This window comes from Chelmon rostratus, chromosome 15 (genome assembly GCF_017976325.1).
Source record: "Chelmon rostratus isolate fCheRos1 chromosome 15, fCheRos1.pri, whole genome shotgun sequence".
Taxonomy (NCBI): Eukaryota; Metazoa; Chordata; class Actinopteri; order Chaetodontiformes; family Chaetodontidae; genus Chelmon; species Chelmon rostratus.
The window spans coordinates 3,814,574-3,828,711 of NC_055672.1; the positions used below are offsets into that span (position 1 = coordinate 3,814,574).

The 14,138-nt window shown below is 42.9% G+C and overlaps 1 protein-coding gene across 1 annotated transcript in view; it reads left to right on the forward strand.

Annotated features, from left to right (window-relative positions):
* The window catches only part of atrn (attractin), a 131,226-nt gene that overhangs the window by 12,961 nt on the left and 104,127 nt on the right, over positions 1-14,138 (forward strand). Inside the window, 6 exon segments of the mRNA XM_041953271.1 lie at positions 703-786; positions 3,428-3,541; positions 3,891-4,019; positions 8,472-8,668; positions 11,393-11,561; positions 12,942-13,032. Of these exon segments, the coding sequence (XP_041809205.1) occupies positions 703-786; positions 3,428-3,541; positions 3,891-4,019; positions 8,472-8,668; positions 11,393-11,561; positions 12,942-13,032 (784 nt within the window).

A 14,138-nucleotide genomic window follows, 5' to 3' on the forward strand; every position in this document is an offset into this window, starting at 1 on the left:
TTTAGCGTTTTAGCATGCTATAAATTGCGTGTTAGCATTAATCAGAAAGTACAGCTTAAACTGTTGGACCTGATGGTGCCAATGAACGAACAGTCAGGGGATTAACAAAGTGAAAATCCATCCTGAGGGGACATGAATGTCTGGTGTGAAGTGACAGACCTGCATTCCCGCTCCTGGAGGCGCTTTGCTAGCGTGGTTAAAAAAACCACGCTCACGTTCACGTTTTCAAGTTGAATAACCTTTGGGAACTTTTCACCTTTTGTTAGACGACCCAAGAACTGAAGAAGAACAAAGTTTAAGTTCAAGTTCTGGTAGCTCGTGATGGGAATATGTAAAAAAGACAAAAAGAAAAATCATTAGATTATTTAAATGCATGAAGAAGAATTGTCCAGAGGCTTGTTAATGTTAGTGGACAGTCGGTAGATGTTGGTGATTGGTTTTAGCTGCTTAAATCATTTATTTCAGTGAATTGATCTTCAACTTAACAGTCATTTGACTTTTCTTGTTTTCGTTCTGCTTTTTGATGACACTCAGTCAAGGGTTAGGGTTAGGGTTAGGGTTAGGGTTGCAGTGCACACCTGCCGCATCACATCACACCCAGACAAGCAGTAGAAGACACAGTTTCCAGGATTTCAGCTTGTTTTAGACTAAAACTTCATCTGTAACCTTGAATCTCTCTCCTGTCCTCCCTCTTTCTTCCAGGTTGACGGGGCCCTCTGGTCACCTGACTGATGGTCCAGGAAACTATAAGTACAAGACCAAATGCACCTGGCTGATCGAGGGACAGTAAGTAGAGTGCAGATCCAACACCAGATCACATCAGAACAGGACTTTGCTGCTCTTAAACAGACAAATTCTGTCAGACGCTGACTGAATTTTTTTATTAATTAGCTCAGAAAATCTTTTTGTCTTAAAAAGCACCAAAAATAATTCAACTAACTCAATATACTCTAATAGAGTTATCCTTTACAATAGGCTTCTTATAATGCCGGATTTTGTCCAGACAGTTTAAATATGTTGTGCACATTATGAGTCGTAATCTAACAGTAATTTAAATACATTTTTCAGACGATCTTTTGGTGTAGTTAAACATCTTTGCTGCATGTATCAGCCTGAGCAAAGGACCTCACACATCTGGTCTCTTCAGTAGTGAAAACAAAGGCCGTGGACACACTACGCGAAAGCGATACACTCTCATTGACTTCATCTTAAATCAGCTTTTTTCACGAGGATAAAAGGCTGACGACGGATTCCTGAACCTTTGAGACAGTCGAGAGATGGATTGTGAGACGCAAGGCTGCAACTAAATATTTCAAGCGTCCTCATGATGATTGTTGCGCACACGATCGGCACAGCGGCTCTTCGCTGAGAGCCGTCCAGCGTTGGGAGTGTGCAGTATCGAGGAGACGATGGATGGAAATGAACGGCAAAGTAACTGTGAGAAATTCCATACTCCTCCTCCGTTGTTTCAGTCAGCATAAACACGCCACAGAGTATCGATTCAGAGCGATGAGTCTTCATCTTTTTGGCCGTCAGCTCATCTGAACCATAAACTCTTTGATTACATTTCCATTTTGGGCGTTTCGCCAACGCTCTCACTCGGGGGATTAACCGCGGGTGACCCGGTCGGGGCTCAGGAGGTCACACTCGCGCTGTCTTCGACATGTAGATGTTACGGGGCTTTGAACTTCTGACCTTCCTGTTCCTGGATGGCTTCTCTAATCACCGGGACGCCCTGTCGTCCGGCGTTTTCATTACACACTAATGCCACGTTTATATGCCGCCTGGAGACCTCGGGCCGTGCTGAGCAGGAGGTTAATGCACCGACACGTGCACTGTATGCATCAAAATGACAAGAACACATACATAGACATACATTCACTGTGAGCTTTCCCTCTCGTTAAGTGTGTTGAATCCATCCACGGTGGCCTGAAGTGACTTCACTGAAAATATGGGTGTGTCATGTGCTTTGCTGCCACGCTCAGACTTCAGTGGTAGCTGCTGATTTAAAATAGGACCGACAGAAATGTGACAGATCTCTCCAGTCATTCCTTATTTTTGACTCTTAATTCATTGGTCACATGCCTTCTTTAATTGAACCTCGGGGCTGCTTCCAGTCCTCCATTTATGTATCTGCAAGGGGAGGGAGGAAATATCGCTAATAAATAAAATTCTGAAGAGAAAAATGTGACTATTCATAATATTTCCTGTATGTTTAGTGGCCTCACTGTAGATGCCCTAAATGGGCCTTTGTGTTGTTCCCGCTCCTTTTGAATAACTTCGTTTTGGGATGTTAAATGAATTTAGAGCTGAGACGGAGAGAGAATCTCATGAATGTCTTCAATCAAAACATGAACAAACAAGCTCCTTTTCTTTCCTGTTTTGCAGCCATGGAGAGTGGGTTAATACATTCTGCACAGCGTAAAATGTAACCTACTATATCTGTGACATGATGCAATCCAACTTTATTGTCCGATTTACCAGCTTGACTTTACTTTGCAGCGCAGCCGGTTACATTTAACTACGTTTCTTTGAATTTACTGTTAAACTTGTATTGATGTGTTTTGTGATTTCATGTAAAAGTAGCAAATGGGGGAAGTTGCCGCCACAACACTGCTAGTAAAGTTTTGTTGCAGGTGGTGAGTGTTTCCTTCTTATCGCCTAGTTAATTATTGACCTTTCATTCTGCTCATGTCCGCATTTCATTTTGCAGTTGCCCTCTTTAGTTAGTGAAACTAAGCTCTGGTTAGAGTGAATGAGCAGGAAGTTGTGGGTTTTGTTTAAATATTGGTACTTCTTCTTGAACAAATGATGTAAATTAGTTGTAATCTAATTAACATCACTAATTAGTGAATTATCTTTAATTTGGAATTCTAAACAGGGAAGTTGCCAAGACTTTTTCATGTCACACAGTTATCAAATTAGCATTGTGGCTGTACATACAGTGCATAGTCTACGAAATACAGTTTGTCAGAATTCCACACCCCTAAATGGAAAACTGTTGAAATTACAAAAAAAAATATTTTCCTGGTAAAGGCTAACAAATAGAAAATAAGCCACTGCATTATTTGTGTTGCCGGGGCTTGCTTGTTTCTAGTTTCTCAGAGTCAGACCATTTGCAGCTGTGATAAAAAGATAAGTACTGCATGACCGCAAACATTAAATGAAAAGTTTTTGGGTGGTAGGAGCTGTCAGAGCTACAAAAGTCTGCTTGTCGCGCCAACATGCAATCAGATCGACTGTGTCACAAGTTCTGCATTCGTACTTCCTGAGATAGAGAAAAATAAATGTTTTCTAATAGTGTATCCATGCATCTAGTATATGGTGTCATCAAAATACTGATATTTGAGCTTATTCTTTAAGTATTAGATTAATTTAAGTGCAGCGGTGCTCAGTTTTTCTGTGTGTGTGTGTGTGTGTTTTCCAGGCCCAACACCATACTCCGATTACGGTTCAACCATTTCGCCACTGAATGCAGCTGGGACCACCTTTATGTGTACGATGGAGACTCCATCTACGCCCCCCTCCTCGCTGCTTTCAGGTACGTCTGACTGAGGGTCTGTTTGCTGTTTTCCTCTAATCTGCCTCTATTCTTACAAAGTTTAAAGTGTTAGCTTAGAGTTTTCTTCTTGTCAGAGCTGAAGAGCCTCTGAAACATAATTTAGACCAAATGATTTTCAAACTCAGCACTGAGGGACCGACTAATAGGAGTTTTAAGATGGTAGAGACGACTTTACCAACAGATTTACAACAGTTCCCAAACCCTTCAGTTTTTATATAAACAAGCAAAGAGCGTCATGTTGCTTTTAGTTACAGCCAGGCTGTCAAATATACGTCAGTTTAGGAGTAAAATATGTGTAAATAGTGAGACTTTTGTGTTATTATTTCAGTGGTCTGATCGTTCCTGAGCGTTATGGAAATGAAACGGTTCCTGAGGTGGTGTCTCAGTCCGGCTACGCCCTGCTGCACTTCTTCAGTGATGCTGCCTACAACCTGACTGGCTTCAACATCTCCTACAGGTGAGAGAAACACGTCGTACAAAGGATTCCTCCCACTGCTTTCTGCATTTCCTTATTTATAAAAAAACTAAACCAGGAAATGTGGAGGTAAAGTTGTGTATTAGACTACATGTTGGTTCCATTTTGAAAAAAGAAAAGTGCACTCAATGTCTAGAATATAATCAAGGCATCTTCCAAAAGGCTTGAGTGTAACTCCCGCTGAAGGTTGTCGTCCAAATCAAGTGTAAAAACTAAATGTGGTCATTCGTCTCAAGTGATATTCTCAGGCCTTTCCTTGATTTTGGGATCTGAGCTGGTACGGCAGCTTCCACATATCAGGTTGCTCATAATCCTCCACAGCTGAGAGCGGAGCTGGCAGGCCTCAGGGTTTGCATCTCTCAGGGTCCACGCATGCATTCACGATAGTGTCAGTCGGCGGATAAAAGTATCTGCTAAACGACATATAGTCTGATACCGAGCCCCACGACGAGAACCTCAGTGCAAATCATGTCTGTTTTACTGGCTGTTGAGATTTATTTAGGTGAAGGGCCCACTTCACACCCTTCCTTGGGACATGATGACGCATACAAAGCTATCACTTTCTGCATGATTCAGCCTGAGCGCTGGCACGGCCGCTCGTCGGCATTTAGAGGATCATGTCAGGCTGCTGCCGTCCATTTGCTGCAGTATGTTTTTGTTGCATCGTTACACCGTCTTCTACCAGTCAGGCACACTGCGGCGTACAGCTGGTGACATTAGCACCGTGGAGACAAAGAAACCGTGGTAATTAGTACGTTATTGCGGCCTTTTTTTCCACTGAGAAATATAACCACAACTAAATCCTTCAAAATTTACACAATATAAATTAAACTGTTCAATACTCCAAAAAGCTGTGTTCAGGCTCTTCAAATTCAAATGATCATTTTCATGTCTTAACATTTCAAGTAAAAAAACAAAAAAACAAAAACAAAATTCAAGATGAAAAATTCAAAATTGAACCAATCGAGTCTAAAGGAATCGATCACAAATTTGTCCTATCAGCTCGCATTCCGTCGGTCACATGATCCAACAGAAGGAATTGACTGTTGAAGTGACATTGAGACCGACGCTTTTCAAAATAAAATGTTTCAGTTCTATAGATGCAGTGGTATATAAATTCAGCATGAAGTAGGGAGGAGGATATTAAATAGATGATATAAATTTGAATGATTATGGCCTGCCTTTGCTTCCATACGCTATCATTACGTAAGCTCTAAACAGCAATGCACCCGTCTCTCCAGTTTTCCATGTAACAAGCAATTAGTGGCCTGTTCTGGTTGCAGCCCAGTGATGACGCCGCACTGTAGGGTTGCAGTCTGTACGACCATGTGCGGGTCCAGTGTGGACACACTATGTTTTGGTACTGATGCTGCACATGTTTGATTACACACAAAGCATCAAGCTGCTGGACTGACGGACTAACTAAGCATCACGAGCGCCACATCTTAATGTGTGTCTGAATACAGCGGCACATTGCCGTTTGTTCTGGGAGCGTCACCTATGACAGAAAAAGATGATTTATTATTGTTTTATATTAGTTATGGACTCATGGTTTCACATTCCTAGCCAGCCTAGTGTCCCTCTGCTGAGCCCGTTTTCAGCAGTAGCCATTACAGACATGTTCATATGTCGTTCAGATTCATTTGAGGTCACGATTGAACTTCAGTCTCCTCCTAGTGGAGACCACCTTTCCCCTCTTTGCTATTTGGTTTGTTTGTTTCTTGTAGTCAAAATATATCACCCAAATGAAAAAGTGCAGCTTCAGTCCACCCGTGTGTTGTCCACTTCCTGCTGGGTGTCCTTTCAGAGACCAGCGAAAAACAAGTAATCCAGTTATATTATGCCTGCTCACTCATCTGTTAACCCAGAAAACTTATGCATTCCCATGTTTGTACGACAAACATCTACCCACACTAACACAAAAATGTAATCTCATCCCTTTAATATGCAAAACATCCATATATCAGTGCAAGACACCAAACCCACCGACAGACAGATCAAACCAAACCGTCCCGTCAGTCACAAAGAACCAAAAATGTCGGTCTTTTCTCCGACCCGCTTCGGCTGCCGTAAAAAGGAAAATCATTCTAAAAACCAAAGTGGATTCTGTCTTTTGCAAACATCTGTAAAGGACACAATGGACCCCCGCGTTTTCTCTTGCTCGCTGCTACCGTCGCCATAGCGATGGGCTCCAAGTCGGGCTGAGAAACACAGAGCTGGATGAAAGCGAGGTGCCCCCCGGTCTTCGGTGTGTCTGGGAGGGGCGGAGGAGCCGAAACATCAAACCATCAGGCTGCCGAAGCTACATGAAAGGATGACGAGGGCTCTTTGTGTCGTCTGTCTCGCTCTCCAACGTGTTTGTCTTCAGGAGGGAGAAAACCGGCGTCTCGCTTCGGTCTCTCGCTTTGATGGACGGATAGTGTTTTCAAAACAAAGCAAAACTTTTGACATTGACATACTTAGTTTCTTCTAAAAAGTACAGATAAGTAAAGATAAGTATGGCAGTATTTTCAGATAACAGATTCCATAAAACAACTACAAGCAACAATGAAGTGACCTACTAACAAGTACTGTCTGAGCGTCCACAGCCTGATGTAGCTCATTCCTCTGTGTCATCAAGCTGGTTTTGGTCTTTCTGTGGAATTTGTCCACAATTAGAAGAATATAGAATAATATAATATATCAAATTGGACATGTTATACACCTTATAATGTAAAAGTGTGTGTGTGTGTGCATATAGATCCATCTACCCATTCACCTGAAGCTGCTTTAATTCTCCAATATTTCAAAGTCTTGATATTTGCTACGGGTGTAGCCAGCAGCGAGGTGGATGGTGGCTCCATCAATAACAACAGTGGAAACTGCTTTTGAATGTTAAGCTAGTAGTTTCAGGCTCATGGCGTGGTCGCTGTTAGACACTCATATAAGAAGTAGTTATTGTAGGAAAAGTGAGGGAGCTCAGAAAAAAAAAAAAAACACCTTTAATGGTATTATAATGTTTTCATGCCCATTCTGTCTTTTCTATGTGAGACACTCACTCTGCATGTGATTTCTTTGTTGCACTTTGAGCTGCAATTCCTGTATGAAAGGTGCTACACAAATAAAGTTTACTGTCATATTATAAATGTTTTAGGACAGTTTTTATGTCAACGATTTGTATGAATGTCAGTACTCTATGGATGTGTTGACGGGACAGTCTCTGAGTTTAATTTGGCATAATTATATTCTGACTTTTGGTGCAGCAGCTAATCGTGTTTTAGCAGCAAACATGCAGTGTAATACTCCCATGGAGTCCACGCTACATGCTACGTGTATACTGTCTGTACTATACACTGCTTGTCATAGCATGCTGTTTTTTTATTTAGTATTGAACAAAAAAATCAATGTATTTTTCCCGTTTGTACTCACAAGAAAGGGGCAATATGTCACACTCTGACTTTGAAAAGCTGCTGTCAGTTAAACTTGACCAGAAGAAATACTGTTAATACTGAAGGAGAACTCAATGTGAAGATCATGTATTCTTTTTTCAGACAGACAGACAGACAGACAGACAGACACTTTATTTATCTCCAAGGAGAAATGTGCAGTTCCAGCAGCTCAAAAAGGTGGACACACAAGGGCATGCAAAATAAGAACAGGAACTACTTTCAAGTAATGTGCAACTGACAAGTGATGAACAACTTTCAAGTACAGATCAACCTTCAAGTAAGGCACAACTTTCAAGTAAGAGGCAAAAATCCAATACAAGATACCAGTATAAGAAAAAATAGTGAAGTAAAAAATAAATAAATAATAATAATAATAATAAAGAACTAAGCTATACAGGATAAACATCTGAACTAAACAATTGAATGATTTTTAACAGATTTCCAGATGTTTATCTGCAGCAGACATGAGATATACTGCCACTGGAGCGAGCGCTGCTCTGAACCCAGCAGCATTAAGTTTATATATTCTGATTCGACTGCGCGAAATGTGTCAAGTGGATGCTAACAGAGGAGCGAAATGTGCAACATAAAGGACCTGTGGAGAGACATGGAGAGCGTCAGTGGTGCTGTTTTACTGCAGATTGGCTGTGCCATCTGCTTTCCTGCGCCTGTTGTGACTTTATGTCTGCTGGTTGCTGCAGCCTCTAGCTCGACGCTGTCCCAGTGCAGAAGGCCCTCTGAGATGAGTGACAAGCCTTAAAGCAGGTGCTTGACCACTTAATGAGGGAGGACGATGCCGACAACAACACCTTCTGCTGTGTGAAGGGGAAATGTTGCATATTTTATCTTAAAGCCGGGAGACAACCGAGGCGTCGCTCGCTCAAAAGCAGATGTAGCTTAGTAGTTGAAAGATGTTCCTGATGTTTTATTCATAGTCTATATTTCAGGCAGAATTGGAGTCCTTGTTACTCTTCCTCTCTGTTTCCTCCTCTTTCCTCCCTCCCAGGGTGAATACATGTCCCAACAACTGCTCCGGCCGCGGGGAGTGCCGCACGGGGAACTCCACTGGTTCGGTGTACTGCGATTGTGAGGCCGGCTGGAAGGGGGAAGCCTGTGACGTCCCTTACTGCCTGGCTGACTGTGGCAGCCCCGACAGAGGTCGCTGCCAGGGCAAGACGTGCGTCTGCAAGACCGGATGGCAAGGTGGGCTGGCACTGCGGCAGCATCGCTTCGGCTGCCAGTGACCTCATTGTCTCGTACGCTGCGCTGGTTTGAATTACCACAGTGTCATCAGGTTGGCTTCAGCAAGCCCAGGCATGCCAAACCCTCCTCAGTGACTTAAAGAAGCTTCTCACCTGGTCTGAACAGTGGCTCTGCTCCCAGCGATGGGCAAATCATGAACCCAGCTGCTAAAAATAAGCCAATTATTAATGGGTAGTTCAGGTATTTAAACCTGGACCCTATTTTTTACATATTTTGGTGTCTCAATTGCTAATATATGTTAGATACTTTGTGGAATAAGCCCGGTAGATCGCCTTGAGCATCTCGTCAAAGTGCGTCCACTAAAAGTGCTTGTGTTTTTTCAGTGACAAATGAAAACAGGGCCCAGTTTTAAATACAGCAGGACCCTTTAATACATGATATGGATGGAATTGCAGTGTGGCTCCGTCCCATTTTCAACACTGTTTTATGGAGCATTCATATAGAATGAATGAAATGTAAATTCAGTATGATATAACTGAGGTTGTCAAATAATGTAAGTGTGCTCAGTATAACACCCACCTAATGCCTGAAAGTGCAGTGGGACACAGCTCATATAATTAGTTTAAAAAAAAAAAAGGAGCCAGAAAAACTATGTTTAGGTTTTAATGAAGGAGTGCTGCGTGATGACCCTCCAGGGACCGTCTAGAAGTGTGCAGCAACACGTTATAGAGGTATCTGTTGAAAAAGTCCTTGTTTCAGGGCCAGGTTTAATGCTTCTATGTGAATCCGTCCCTTGGTGTTCAAACAACTAGGTTTTTACGGGAAAAATGAGCTTTACACCTTTTTTCTTTTAAAAAATACCCAGAAATAAATGAAAACAAACCTTCCCAGTAAATATCCAGTGCCGCTGAGCTCCAAGCAGCTCCAGTGAAGCAGTTGGAGGTTTAGTAAAGAGTGTTACTGCCTTCATCCGTCCAGAGTTCGCCTGTTTTTCTGGTGATTCAACCCAGTGCCTCTTCAGCTTTAAGCCTCCACCACTATTACTGAGGCTCCTGCTGCCCCCACATCATCCATCTGCTGTAACCTGATGGACTTCAAATGAACTTTTTGCAGGCTCAGCTTCCTCGTCTTTTTGGTTGAGTCATGAATATCGAGTCGTTGTGTTTGGTGATGACCTGACACTGCTGTATCCTTTTTGAATCAGGCCATATGGGCGTTTTAACCGCTCTATTAGTCCTTAAACGGCTCCACTGTGCCAGTCTGCACAAGCAGAGACAACGGCTTAATTTAACCGCAGATATATCAGCAGCTCAGTGTGCTCACGATCTAATTACCAAAGCTGAGGGAGTTGAGAAGCAGACTGGCGTTTTCTTTAGCTTTTATTACCCTGTCATGGTGTGTTAGCCGAGGAATAGCACACTTAGTGTACTCTGTGCTGCCAGCTTCCAAATGAACTCATTTTCTGCGCCAACCGGTGCAAAAGCAGAGACAGATGCCTGTTTAGTCAAGCCAGCCTTGCATTTAATCTCTCTTTCACAGATGCGTCGCCTTCAACAAATTACATCTTTAAGGGCGGCTAAGGCCAAGTTTGTTGTATTTATGGAAATGCCACCAAGGTGCAAAGGTGGTTTTGTTTGCTTCGCGATACTGGAGGCTTATTGAAGAATATTAGTCACCAGGGATTTTTTTTTTTTCAGCCGGTGAACAAAACAAACAGCAGAATGGGCAAAGTGACCTTGATTGCCGCAGTGAATCACAATGCTTCCTTTCCTGTCACGTGGCCACTTCGGCATTGTTTTGGTAGCGGTCAATAAGGAACTCCCCCAGCTGTTAACATCCTGTTTCTGCTGCGAGATGGAGTGATAGCGCTAATCGGTCGGTAAATGTTATATCCCAGGCCGGCTTTTGTCTCTGCTCTTCATCAGGTAGGGCGGACAGACTGTGGATGAACAACATGAACAAAAAGCATCACGACCTGTCCGATTCGACGCAGGACAGGCCGATCTTTCTATTTCTGACCTGGCAGCTGTTTGCCAGAAAGCTCCTCTGAATCTCTTCCCTTCATTCATAAGTGATTCCGGTTTATGCTGCTGTTATTGTTCTCGTCCAGTCACGGGAAGGCAGCTCCGGCCCGGCCGCCGACGAGTCACTCATATCTGTAAAGCCTGAACCGAAAGAATGTTCAGAAAGTTAAATCTCCTCAAACATCAAACACAGCTTCTGTAAGGCATCAGCTGATAACCTCGCATTTCAAAAACTACGTCCCGATGCTGAATTACTCCACACCTGCATTATCAGCCCATTATCTGAAGGCTTAAAGGCTTCTTTAACCTCTCTGCCCTGTCTTTCACTTCTCGCTTTCATAATTCAAGAGATGAAATTAATAATGGATCTATTTTTTCCTTTCTTTTTTTTTTTTTTTACCTGCACAGTCGGTTCATGGAAAGCAGAAGGCCTCTCTCTTATACTCTCTGCTGAACTGCAGGACATTAAAGTGGACTAATGAAGCCTGCCAAAGTTTAATCCTCCGTTAATGCTAGAACTTTCTCACACTTTCTCTTTTTTTTTCCTCGTGTTTATACTGATTCATTTTGTTTGTATTTTTATCTCTCTTTAGGCAGTCTGTGTTTATTATATACAAGTGCAAAAAAATAAATGAACTGAGCCTCGTGCATCCTTTAGCCCCCCTGCGGAGCCCTGACTCTGGCTTCCTTCCCTCCTCAGGTCCAGACTGCTCCATCTCAGTGCCTGCCAACTCCTCTTTCTGGAGCCGGGAGGAGTATGCCGAGGCCGGGCTGGCCAGGGCTTCCCATAAGGCCGTGGTGGACCAGGGCGTCATGTGGGTCATCGGAGGCTACGTCTTCAACGCCTCCGACTATCACATGGTCAAAGCGTAAGTACTCTCCCCTGTGAGCATCTACCCTCGGATTTTGAGCATTTGGCTGCTGCTCTCATCCGAGAGTGCTGCGAGACACGAGTCCTGCTGTTGCTATGCGACTGAGGGGAATGCGCTTTTGAAACACAGTGCTGCAAAAATTTAAATATTTTTAACTTGCACGCCTGTTATGCCGAGCGCTAAAGTAATACTTGGCTGTCAGGAAGACGCCGCAGGACTTCCTGTCTGTTGGAAATCAACAAGAAAAAGAGCACAGCTGGGCGCAGACAGCCCTGTGTTGAACACAGACTGAAGGATGTAATTAAAAGCATAAAATTACAGGAAAGGCTGACTCTCTTCACCCTGAACTCCACCCAGGAAGGTCACGCTTATTCCCTCGGCTCATATTTTGGCTTTATGGGTTTCAGGCAGGCCCTTTTTTTATCTGCTCAGGGTGTCATATAAGGCTATAAAGGAGGATACTGCCAACTCTGTACAACTTCCTGTGTTTTTCACCTTGACATAGTTTGATTGGACAGTAGCGTCAATCTCCCGTTCAACCGTTCAGCTTTCACAGGTGTAAGTTTTCCAGGTATTTTTAGAGCAATGCTTCCCTTCAGTTTGTGAAACAAAACCATACAGCTTACCTAAAGATAATAAATCCAATGAAAGCGCATGATGATGGGCATTTCGCTTCTCTTTTTGCGGTAGATGGTTGTTTTATTGGACATCTTGTTTATTGTCACCATTGTAGTTTGCAAGTTTGGGTGGGTCAAGATAAGCGCAAGCCATAAAAAACATTAAAGCTGCAGCATCATGGGACTTGATGTGTACTCACTCATGTGGCACAGTGTCACTAAACTAAACACACCACACTCATGTAGCCTTATTCTTTGTGCAGTGTGATGTTTTATACTAAAATAAAAAATTTCAGAGGTTTTTATTGGCTGGAGTGAAGAGACAATTTTGGATTTTCCATTCGAGGTTTTATTTTTATCTCTGCTTTGAGCTGCTGTATGTAGACGCTTGTATCTTCAGCACAGTAATTCATATTCCAAGCCACATGTGACGTCTCGTCACCTGCGGGTAAGGATTTGCCCTTCGTTATGTGATTGTTCCTCTGCATCGTGCTAACTTTAAAAGGGAGGAAGTGAGTCAAGGTTCCCCACAGACGCCGTCTCAGTCTGGCTGAACTGGGTTCATCTTGTCATGTCACATTCAAGTGAAGCAGGAAGTCTTGACTGAACAGTTTTTGAAATGTAAACTGAATGAAATGAAAGCGGAGGAGCTCAGGATGTACTCATGCACGCTTTGCAAGTGAGCAAACACCCTCCTTGCAGAGTTTCTTAAAGCTGTTCTTGTTCGTGATCATCACACCTTTCTGTTCTCTCTCTGCAGGTATAACCTCAGCAGCAAGAGCTGGCTGACCCTTGACCCCTCCGTCAACACTGTCACGCCACGATATGGCCACTCACTGGCTCTGCATGAGGTTTGTAGAGGGAAAATCCATATGTACTGGGAACCAGGATGTACACTAAGACAGCAGAATGTGACTCTACTGTACATTTCACTGTTACTACAGTAAATTTTACATGCATTTGTAGTTTCTGCCAACACAATATGACATGAAAAGAGGTTCAACAGAGGTTGAGAAAAGAACTGGAGACTAAATTAAATGGAAGCACCGGCAGAAATCTTATAAACTCCTCCTGCTTTTATTTATGATCTCAGCTGCGTCTGTTTGTTGTCTGGAACTAATATATAAATCTGTGGGCTTTGATACGCTGCAGTGAAGTGGTGAAGCAGTTTCTCCTCAGCCAGAAAGACTGTTAGGAGCCACTGATGGAATAATAAATTAGAGCGAGGAGGATTCAGAGGAAGACGCAGGCTGTCTGCTCTGCGGTTTGAGAGAACCCAGTTTGTGCATTACAAACACTCCGCAGCTCAAATTGCATCGCGGCGTACGAACGCGTCCTGTAAGCCAGCGTGTGCTCGCAAGACAAATCTGAAATCAAATCAGTGTTGATACGTAACAGATAGAGCTGATGTCTCTGAGAACAGATAATGTGGCGGTTCAGGCTCTCAAGCACACGTAGCCTCAGTGGTTTATAAAAAGCTCAAGATACTACGACGCCTGGAAATGAATAATCCAAGCATTTGTGAAATGGAGCATTCATGGGTTCAGAAAGCACTATTTTCTACGGGATGATGTGAGAAAGGTTTGAAGAGAAATTCAGGGTGTTGCATTATTAGTTTTGTTAGTCTAGCTATACATATTTTTTGATTAGTAATTCCAAAATCAATCATATCAGCTGTGGAGCTCACAAACTACTGCGTGCAATAGCAACACGAGTATCCAGCCTCAGAGATCTCTGCAGTACCGTTGCAGTGCCTTTTATCGAGAACATGAGGAACATTAATTCATTTTCTTTAGTACGAAATCAAGAAAGTGAGCTGACAGGCTCTAAACATCGAGAGACGTTCTTCTGTCTGATCTCCACACTGTCTTCAGGTCTTTCAGCGGTCCAAAGAATAAATATAATGATTATAATAGTAATAATAATAAACTGGTTTTATTATTCAGAGCTCAAGGAC